We start from the raw sequence: 10,781 nt of genomic DNA on the forward strand, positions 1-10,781 counted from the left end.
AGCGGGGGGGGGTGGGAAGGGGAAGGAGCGGGGGGGGGGGGAAGGGGGGGCAGGGAGGGAGGAGTGAGAGAGAGGCCTCTGAGCAGCCCGAACTCCTATGACCAAGTTCCTTCCCTTCCTCAGAAGGTATGGTCACCCCCAATGTGATGTTTTGTGAATATTCACATACTCTGTTCATCAACAGTCTGCCTTCGGCTCAGGTCATGATCTCCGGGGTCCTGGGATCGAGCCCCGCATCGGGCTCCCTGCTCAGCAGGAAGCTTGCTTCTCCCTCTCCCACTCCCCCTGCTTGTGTTCCCTCTCTCGCTGTCTCTCTCTCTGTCAAATAAATAAATAAAATCTTTAGAAAAAAAAATCAATAGTCCCCTTGGATAAACAGTCACCCCCAACGCGACAGGGAGCTGAAATTCAAAACCAGGTAAGTGACACAACTACTATGAAACGGAAGCAATGAATCAAAGCCATGCTTTGTTCTCCCATGATACCCGCTCCCTTCCTCGGATATCGGGGTGGGGCGGGCTGCCCTTGAGATCCCCTCGTTCACTCGTACCTCACACACAGTGCCGACCTGCCACGGGGATGCGAGTTCCGGACCCACAGTGATTCGGAAGCAGAAGCTCAGAAGGGCGGAGAAGGTTTGCTGCACTCAGATTCACTGACAAAACCAAAGGGAGACAAGCGGGGGCAGAGAACAGAAGGGATGGAAATGGTCTCAAGCATAGCGGCCAACATTAAAGCCCCGTGCTCTGAGGCTGGGGCCTTCGGGCCAGTTCCACACTCTGCAGCGCAGCCACGAACGTCCCACGTGGTAATCTGGTTCGGCAGGAAAAGGTGAATTGTGTTTATTCTGCTTTAAGAGGCACACTGTTCCCTTTGCCTGCCTGTCCCTGCAGTGGGCTCCGGGGTGGTCCCCCTGCCCACAGGGAGCGACACCACCCACGGTGTCCCAGGCAGAGGGCGTCCACTCTCTCCTCCTGGTTCACACCACCCTGGGTGCCGGGGAGGGAGGCGGCCACGACCGGACCAACGCCCTGCGCGGTATGGGACGCACAACGCAGGAGGAGGTCGCCAAAGTGCGTGGGATCCGCGGACACGGGAATGAAAGGATGAAGGGCTACATCGACGAACGGATGAACGTTCACGTTTTGGAGAAACGTCTGAATTCTTCACTGGGCTCCTCCTTCTGTCTCTGCTGACTCTGCCTCAAGCTTGACTTCTCTCATAAAATTCCTGGGACCGTTTGACCATGGAAATAGCCGTGACAGCATTAACTCCCTGGAGGGCAGATACCTGTGATACAGGCAGATCAGGAAAAAATGCCAGAAATGCTGCTTGGTGTCTTCACCGCTTTTTTCTTTTAAGTTGCAAAGTGTTGGTATGACAGGAACCTACGAGGACAAAAGATCCACAAATAAAATGAGAAACTGGGGTGTGGGGTGGGGGGCACCTGGGTGGCTCAGTAGGTCAAGCACCTGCCTTCGGCTCGGGTCATGATCCCGGGGTCCTGGGAGCGAGCCCCGCACTGGGCTGCCTGCTCAGCGGAAGCCTGCTGCTCCCCCTGCTTGTGCTCTGTCTCTCTCTCTGTCCAATAAATAAATAAAAATCTTAAAAAAAAAAAAAGAAAAAGAAAAAAGAAAGAAAGAAATTGCAGTGGAGAGACCCCAAGGGCTCCCACGATGGCAGCCTCCTGGTGTTCACACCCTGGTGCCTTCCCTTCCCCAAAGGGGGGTGGGGGAGAGACCCGCGACTGGCTTCCAACCAGCAGAATATGGCAAAGATGGTGGGCAGCCCCTCCCACGGTACAGTCCCCTAAGTGCCTGCACACCCATTTCCATTCCCATGGCACCCTGCAGGTCACCGCCTTCTCGGCAGCTGCTGAGTCATGCCCCATGCATTCGAGCCCGGCTCTGCCATGACCACGCTTACATCTATGTTTCCTCATATGTAAAATGGGGACAACAATAGTTTCCTCACAGTGTTGACACAAGGATTAAATAAGGTAAGGTTTGGAAAGTGCTTACAACAGCGCCTGGCACACAGTAAGAGCTCAATAAATGTTTGTTATTTATGCATGACTTATGCACCTTCTGCCGTCCTGACGGGACTACAAAGTCTGCGAGGGCATAGACGGTCTGTCTCACCGGCAGTTGACCACAGCCTTCGACCCAGGGCGGATCGAGGAGTACCAATGACCACCTCCCGGGATCCTCCTAGCGACTGCACACAGGAGTTAAAATGGGTTGAGAAACGTTCAATTCTTGCCCAGTACCCCCGAGGAAATGAGGGGTAAAACGAGGACCATCGCACTCACAGACGATGTTCTTTATATTTCTCCGCTGCCATAAAGAAAACTTGTAACAAAGTTAATTTGACACATATTTAAGGAGAAGCAGAAGTGTTAGCCTCCAGGACAGTAATTAGGCTTCACTGGAAACAGTTCACATAAATGAGCATAATTAGCACTATGCGATCACCGTGGCAGCTCACATTTCTGGAAGCATTTGAGCAAAGGTGTGATTCTTTGGTGCAGGGAAGAGAATGAGAGAGGTGGTGGAAGAGTTTGCTTTTTTTCTCCAGTCAGTGTTGAATGATGTGGCTTATGAGTGGCTAAAGGGGAAGGAGGGTTTGAAGCGTTTGGGTGGTTAGATGCATTTGAGGGGATGGAACAGTCCTCAGCGGGAGCCAAAGTGGGGTGCAGGCTTGGAACCGTGGTGCAGTCGGCGAGGGGAGTTATGCCTGAGACTTGACAGGGAAGGAGCCCAAGGTGAACTCTGCCTGGTCTGAGGTTCTTACCCTGGCTGATTCCACTTCTCCCTCCAAAGGCCCATGCAGTCTCCCAGGGTCCGTCTGCATCCTACCCGGCGCCCCTCATCTGGTTATGCCCAGGGAGGGGGTGATCAGGGCAGGAAGATAGCTGGGCGGTACCCGGGGTGAGTAACTTCAACACAGCTCCCTCCCCGAGCCAGCAACTTTCCCAGAAGATTATCAAGAACTGTTTCTCCATCTCTCCAGGTCAGAGGCAAGGGATGTTAATCTCCTTCGGGGTTTGACAACACCTTCTGACAGCCACCAGCCTTGCCGAGGTCCTGGAGGAGGGGCTGTATTGAGTGGGGCTCGATCACGTGGTCTAGGATTTGAAACTGGCCTCACCCCACCATCGGTGGTGGGTTTCATAATAAAGGGGTTATGAGGACAGTAGTCTTATCCACTTTCATTTCAAGTCTATTTTAATGAATTTTATCGTGACCCGATAGTGACAGCCTCAGAATATGTTTAATGCCAGGATTAGGGATCAATTTGATTCAAGTCAGCTCACCCCTGCCCCCCACCCTCCTACTGCCAAGATAACTCTTTCTCCTCCAGATGGACCCTCCCTTTCTTCCTCCTTCTTTCCCAGGGGAGGTGACAGGAATAGGGCAGGCGTGCCCACGTGCAAGAGGTCAGATGGGAAGCTGGGAGGAGTGAGTCAGCACCACTCTCAGAACAGGACAAGCAGAGCATCGAATGACAGTGCGGTAAGAGGTCACTTGGTACCACAGAGGTCAAGGTGGGGCCCCAGGGTGAGACTGGTCAAGACCGTGGGCTCCACGCACGGGGCCTCCCCCACGAGACACAGGCGTCCCTTGCCACCTGCTCATAGCTAGCAACTCCGGAGCAGGGTGTATCTCGTTTGATTCAACCCAAGGCATTTTCCCCCACTTAATGAATTTTTTTTTAAGTAGGCTCCACATCCAATGTGGAGCCCAAGGAGGGGCTCGAACTCATGACCCTGAGATCAAGACCCGAACTGCGATCAAGAGTCAGACGCTGAACCGACTGAGCCACCCAGGCGCCTCCATTTTACTCCATTTAGATATCTGCAATCCTAGCTAGCAACAGCAAAAATGAAAGCATCAGTTTTTAGGAAGGGGAAGTTGAGAGAGACATTTGCAATGCAAAAATCAATCAAACAACTCCAAAATCCTCACTAAATCCTATCTATCAGTGTAGAGGAAGGTTCTTCTGATATAGCCAAAGCACTGAGTATCTGTGAAAGAAAAAGCCCTTTATCTCTGTGGACGTGTCTTAAGAGCTGTCACAGCATCCGGCCCCATCGTCCATACATGTTATCTCATGTACTTACACCGCGACTCTACAAAGGAGGTCCTAACACATTAGCCTAATTTTAGAGATGAAGAACCAAACCCAGGAAGGTTAAGTCCTGTTTGTGCAGCTAATGGCAGACAGAGGTGGGCCTGGACACCAAGTCCTTGACCAGGAAATCCTGTGCTTCGTGGACACTGCAGGCCCCCACAGGAGCCCAGGTGCTTATGAATGGAGAAAACCGATCCATACCGGCTGCCAAACCCGGGCATCTCTCGCAGCCTCCGTGTGGCATCTGCAGCCAGACCCAGAGGGGAAAGCCCCAAGGCGAGCCACCAAACGCTCTCATTCCTAAGGACTCCTGAATCACTGAAGCTGAAATTCAAAGTAGCTCCCGCCGGCCCTCCCCGGCTGCACACACACCAGCAGCCCCCACTGTCAGCCTACAAGATAAAGGTGCCGATTTCTATGGGTGTTGGAGCTCCCTACCTTAAGGTCTGATGTAAATCGGTGTTTCTGTTCTCTGTCCTCACATGAGAGACGCAGGCAACCTCCTCAGACCAGGCAGCAAGTGCAAACTCAGCCAGAACTGCTGGGGGGCTTTGGGGGTGGGGCTGTGCCCACATCACCCTAAGGAGGGGAGCCCCCCAACCTCCCACCTCACAGAGCCCAGAGGACGTATTGTCAGGTGCCCCACCTGGGCTGCTTGGCTCTGCCGGGGCGGGGGGGAGGCTCCCTGGCTGCTCCCCCTGCTCCCCTAGCCACCGGGGGCCTCACTATTCTGCTGCATCAACTCTCCCTTCATAAGAACCTTCCAGCCATCCACAATCCAGCTCCTGTAACAGACTTCGAAACATACCTCGTGCCTTCCTCATTCTGCTAATGCCATCCCCTTCCATGTAACTCGCCCTGCTCTGCGACTGTCTCAGAACCCTGGCTGCCCTCCGAAGCTCAGACCCAACCCTTCTACTGCCACAGAACTGTCTTGGCCTCTCCCCAGCCCTGTGAGCCCCTGAAATTCCAGAGCATCGACTACCCTATTGCATCCCCCAGCCAGCCTTTCCGCTCTGCACACCAGTCCTACCACTTTTTACGCACGCATACAACCATGCATGCATCTACCCGTCCAAGCATCCCACAAGTATTTATCAAGTATCTGCCATATGTCAGGCAGTGTTCTGTCCCTTCTCCTATCCATTCTCTCCCCACTCTCCAAGATGACTGTTTTCCACCTTCTGCTCTCCCCCAAACCTCCACCGGACCCATCCCCTCAGCAACCTCACCCCATCTTGTGGCATTAGGGACCATCTTAGTCACACCCATGCCCCTGCCCTGACCAACCTCCTACACTCCAGGCTCCAGCACCCAAAACCATCTCCAGTTGGGTGTCCAACAGGCAACGTACTGGAGCCAAAACACAATTCCAGATCCCCATAAAACCCTGCAGCCAGCTCCCCCTCGCCGATAAATGATTCACCCTTCTGCGCAAGCCACGGACATTGGAGACATCTTTGTCTCCTCCATGGTGTGTCCTATCTCCCCGTGTCCATCCAGCAGTAGACTCTGTCGGTTCTGTCTTCCAACCCTCTGCCTCTAGCCCCACGCTACAGCCCCGTCCAAGCCCCTGCGTGGTTTCCAGCCAGCCCAAGGAACAGCCTCCAGCAGGTCTCCCTGCTACCACTCTTGGCTCTGGATAGTCTTTACACAGCAGCCAGAGTGATAGTTTTATTTATTTATTTACTTTAAAGATTTCATTTATTTGACAGAGTGAAAGAGAGAGGCTCGATCCCAGGACCCTGGGATCACCAGAATTTTAAAATGTAAGATTTCTAAGTCCCAGGGCACACAAAGCCCTGGATGATCTGGCTCCTGCTTGACTTCACCTGCTACACTCACCTCCAGAGTCAAAGGCTTTCTTGCCAATTTCTCACAAATGCACCAAACACAGGACCTTAGTGCTTGTGACCCTTCTGCCCAGAGACCCTTCTCCTCGCCTATTCAGGTTTCTCCTCAGTGACTTAAACCCTCCCTCCCTCCCCCATCAACACTAACAACCCCTTCTTGGCACTCCTCACCTTCCTACCCCTTCATACCATTTATCACAACCTAAACGTTTCAAATGTTCATTGTGTCCAGGTACCACCTGTTTCCTCCAACAGAAGAAGATCAGCTCCACAAAAGCAAGGATTTGCCTTTTGGTTCATTGCTGTACTCCTAATGCCAAAATAATGTTGGCACATAGCAAGGACTCAATAAATATTTGCTGAAGGAATGAATGAATGAGTCCTGTGTAGCTATTCTCTTAGAACCTATGTCTGACCTCCTGTGGCCCGAGGCTGGGCAGCCTACAACCAGGGGCAACATCCACGACATCGTTCATACTTTCATCTTCCTCCACCTCCTGGCCCAGGGACAAGGGGAGGTACAGGGCCGGGATGGCAATCAGCTTACACGACCACTAGCATGCTGTGATGGAAGGACCTGGGGACCGGTGTATGTTTAGGGTTATTGATTAGTGATGTGCACCAAGGCCATGGGGTAGGGAGTAAAAGTACAGTCTCGTGGCTGCCACATCTGTTAACCAGGGGATCCTTGAGGCCAGACAGACAGCAGGATAGGCAGGGCAAAGCAGGCCAGTCCTGGCCAGTCCTCAAGTTTGGGACGCTCAGGAGACAGGCCACTAACCCACATGGCAGCAGATGCCAGTGGGCCCCAGGGTCCCCGCTGACGCTGCCCCATCAGCCCTCTGCCCCTGGACAGACCCTCAAGGAGAATGTTGGCAAGTACAGGAGCCTCGCCTCCTGCCCAGACGCCCCCTCCCCCGCCCAGCCGACCATCTCAGCGGTTACTGCACAGCACTTAATTAAGCACATGCCGGGATGCCGAGACTCAGGGGAGTGGCCCTTTGTCCCAAAGGCATCTCCGACTTGGGGGCAGAGGCAGAACTGGCCCCACATACAGTGGGCCATTCTGCCCCCCTGATGTGGCTCCCAGCATCGGCTAAAGGGTTCCAAAGGCACGAATCCAGGAAGCCCAGCCACTCCTTGCTGCAGGAGACCCTCGTGAATATACCCGGAGGGCACAGGCCCTGGGTCTTTCTGCACAGCCATGCTGTTCCCTTGCTCCCTGTGCCCGAGCAGGCGCAAGAAATAGTGAACGCACAGGAGCATGGGTCCTGTCTCTGCTATCAGGCCACAGCCACCTAACCTGAAGGGGGGGGGGGTCCTCCACACTGCCATTTGCTGACCCACTCTCCATTCTGACCTGCAGCTCCCAGCTGGCCCCCGCTCTGGCCACTAGGGGTTGGAGAGGAGGAGGGCTCATGTTCACCTTAGGGACCGGAAAGAATGAGACCCCTTCTCCTGTTCCTCTCTTTCAAATGCAAGCTGGCAGACTTAACATTACTGTAGCGACCACGGACTTTTCATACCGGCCGAGATCTGTCACGGCCACCCTGGGCAGCCAGTCTCCATGTCCCCACTTTCAGGAAACCGAGGTATTTGCTCCCATCGTAGCTGGGGAAGCAGCGGCAATAAAACCAGAGCCCCCATTTGCACTCCCAGACCAGTGAGCGCTCCTGCGGCCACCACGGAGAGCGAGGAAGAAAGAAAGCACCAGCCACGCAAAACGCAGAAAAGGAATCCTCTCTCTCCAGAGATTATGGAATCAAAGAGCATTTTGTTGCTTCTTGGAAATTTTTCTCCTTATGACTCGGAGGCCACACAATTCAACAGGGTTCCCATTCTTATTATTAAAGTTCCTGCCTCCTTCTTTACGAACTTTCAAACAGACTGAGAACACAAGCGTTTACCTGCGCTCACCGTGGGACGGGGCGAGCAAGTCGCGCGGGCTTCCAGCCCCCTCCTCCCCGGGGCTCGGCTGCAGGGCTCCCGCAAAATCTCGAAATCCCCCCGGATCTGCGCGGTCACTGAGGGAAGCAGCCGGGCTCTGAACAAGCCCAGGCAAGCCCAGGCAGAGCCCGCTTCTGGGTCCTCCTCCTGCGCGCACCACCCGGCCCCGGGGCGGGGGACGCGGCTCTCCAGCCCGAGACCCCCGGAGTCGGCTCGCCCCAGACGGGTGGGGCGCCGGCCTCTCCCGCACCTGAAAAGGGAAAGGGCCAGGTGGCGACGGGAGCGACGCTGGGGGCGGCGCCAGCCTGCGCGGGCTTCGGGGCGGGGGCGCTGCCGGCGCCGGGGTCACGTCGGGGGGTGGGGAGGGTGCGCGCCGCCCCAGGCCCCGGCGGGGCGCCCCGGAGGGGGCGGCGCGCGCTCGGGCGTGGGGTCGGTCCGCCCCCCGCAGGGGCCCGGGCGCGCCTCCCGGAGCCCACGTCCCGGGCTCCCTGGCCGTCGCCACCCTTCCGGGGCCCCTGGCCCCTCCGCGGCGGGACCGCAGCCCGGGCGGGCCGGGGGGGCCTGTAAGAAAGCAAACAGAAACCGCGGAGCGCTCGCGATGCCCAGCCCGCGCGGCCTCTCCCCGGGAAGAGGGAAGAAGGCGCCCACGTCGCGTCCCGGGCGCGGGCGAAAGAGGTGTCCCGGGTCTGGACCTGTCGTCGCCGACGCTGCCAGCCCGGAGAGCTCCGAGGCCCCACGCAGCCCCGGCTTTAAGAAGACGGGAAAGGACTTCCAGGGCCGGGACCGGGCACCCCCGCCGCAAGCCACCCCCCGCCGGCCCGGCGCCCCGCCCCCACTCACCGCGCCCCCAAGTTCCGGCGCTGCGGGCCACTGGGGGGCCTGGGTCCGGCGCGGCCCGGGGCGCAGGAGGCGGGGGCGCGCGGCAGGGCTCCGCTCGGCCGAGGGGCCGGGCGCAGGCTTCCCGCACCCGCCTTCCAGGGTCCGTGGGACGAAAGCACGGACGTGCGTCGGGAGCACGGAGTTGCGGGGAGGAGCCGGGCCGCCCGCAAGGTGCGCGCCTCCCATTTCTCGCTGTTTCCACGCTGCCCTGAGCCTGGACTGGGACGCCCTCGCGGTTGGTCGGAACGCAAGTGCAGGGGCGGCTCCAGTGACCTTCCTCTCTCGGCTGTGGGGAAGGGGATCCCCAGCCACCGCCCCGCTCCCGACCATCTTAGATCCCACTCAGTCCGACCTGGTCGGGATCTCGGGACCTTTGGGGGACAAGCTGCCCGGGGGCTCCCTCTGCAAGTGTTTCTGCCCTGGGGGTTGTTGCAGGACAGAGGTCTCTTCGTGAGGAGCCAACCGTCCTCGCAGACCCACACTCACAGCACTCGCAGGACTCCGCGCGATGCTCCCGTGACCACCTAGCAGGCACCGGTCTCTTCCACGCGGACGAAACTGAAGGGCGAAGGTCCTTTCGGTGATGCAGCGGCTCCCTGACGCGACAGCAGAAGCTCATTCGTCTTGTACTGGGGAGAAAATGGCCCTTGTGGGGACAACTGGGAAGCGGCTGCTGCCCAGGTGGGTAATCACATCTGGGCACGCTGGAGGGAGCAAGTGGAGGCCAGGTGTGAGCTGCTCCATTTGATGGATGAGGATCCTGAGGCTCGCAGAGATTAGTCTGTGTGGAGCCCAATGTCTCCCAGACTTTTCCAGAACAGTCCTAGAAAAGGAAAGAGCCAGCCAGCAGGTGAGAATGCCCAGGTGCAGGAGGATGGTGCAGGAGGAAGATCAGGCCGACCTTCCCCACACCAGCAGTGCAGGGGAGGGGACAGTTCCCCACCCACCCTCACCCCAGGATGGCCATCATCATGGGGCAGATGGGGTGAAGATGGCCTTCCCAGATCCTCAGAGTCTCAGGAAGATTCAAATGAGGCCAGTGGTTCTGGAGGCCGCGCATGGAGATGGAAAGGAAAAGGGGGTTCTACTCCGGATTTGCTGATGGCCTTGAGCAATCATAATCAGCCTTGAGCGCTCTCAGTGTGCCGGGCATCACTGTGAGCCCTTCCGCAGGCAGTCTTGTTCAGTCTTCAGACAGTCCTGTGAGATTGAAACCAGTACTGCCCCCGTTTCCAGGTGAGGACATCGGGGACCACAAAGGTAAACTTTGGGCACCATCACGAGGAGGAGAATGGGCCAGAACTAGGACCCCATGCATGTCTTTGAGACCCCCAGCCTCACTCCTGAAGCGCTTGCCATTTTTGCCTCAATTTTGCAAATGGCTTAGCCTCTCCAAGCCTTGGTGTCCTTGTGTGCACAGACAGCATCAGGTCCACGGTAAGGATTCAGAAAATCCTGTGGAACCTCTGCTCCTCCAGGCAATTGGATGCACAGCCCTAGAAAGAATGCCTGCAAAAGGCTGCACTTTGGGGCATCCCTAGCTCATCTAAGGAACCTCTGGGGAGTGCCAGGCCCTGAGGATGCATTAGCTCTCCGCTCTATGCATATAGACACCCGGGAGCACCCTGTTGGAGAGCGTCTGCCCTCAGCAGCCCTTTCTCTTCTTGCTTTCCTTGAAGAGCCACTGAAAGGCCTTGACCCGGGCAGCCAACAGTCGAATGAATTCCTTTTGGAGACACCAGGTTCTGGCAACTAAAGAATTGGATTCTTGGGCGCCTGGGTGGCTCAGTTGGTTAAGCGACTGCCTTCGGCTCAGGTCATGATCCTGGAGTCCCTGGATCGAGTCCCGCATCGGGCTCCCTGCTTGGCGGGGAGTCTGCTTCTCCCTCTGACCCTCCCCCCTCTCATGTGCTCTCTCTCATTCTCTCTCTCTCAAATAAATAAATAAAATCTTTAAAAAAAAAAAAA

The 10,781-nt window shown here is 56.6% G+C and overlaps 1 protein-coding gene across 1 annotated transcript; it reads right to left on the reverse strand.

Annotated features, from left to right (window-relative positions):
• Positions 1-41: 41 nt before the first annotated feature.
• On the reverse strand, positions 42-9,780 carry LOC145721029 (uncharacterized). The gene is made up of 4 exons (XM_081816817.1): positions 9,767-9,780; positions 9,300-9,442; positions 7,895-9,143; positions 42-1,388 (listed from the first exon to the last, which is right to left on the reverse strand). Exons 1-4 carry the CDS (start codon positions 9,778-9,780, stop codon positions 1,358-1,360), a joined length of 1,437 nt encoding a protein of 478 aa, XP_081672943.1. The 3' UTR covers positions 42-1,357.
• Positions 9,781-10,781: the final 1,001 nt, after the last annotated feature.

Source organism: Leptonychotes weddellii, chromosome 4, assembly GCF_054177405.1.
Source record: "Leptonychotes weddellii isolate Sample4059 chromosome 4, ASM5417740v2, whole genome shotgun sequence".
NCBI lineage: Eukaryota > Metazoa > Chordata > Mammalia > Carnivora > Phocidae > Leptonychotes > Leptonychotes weddellii.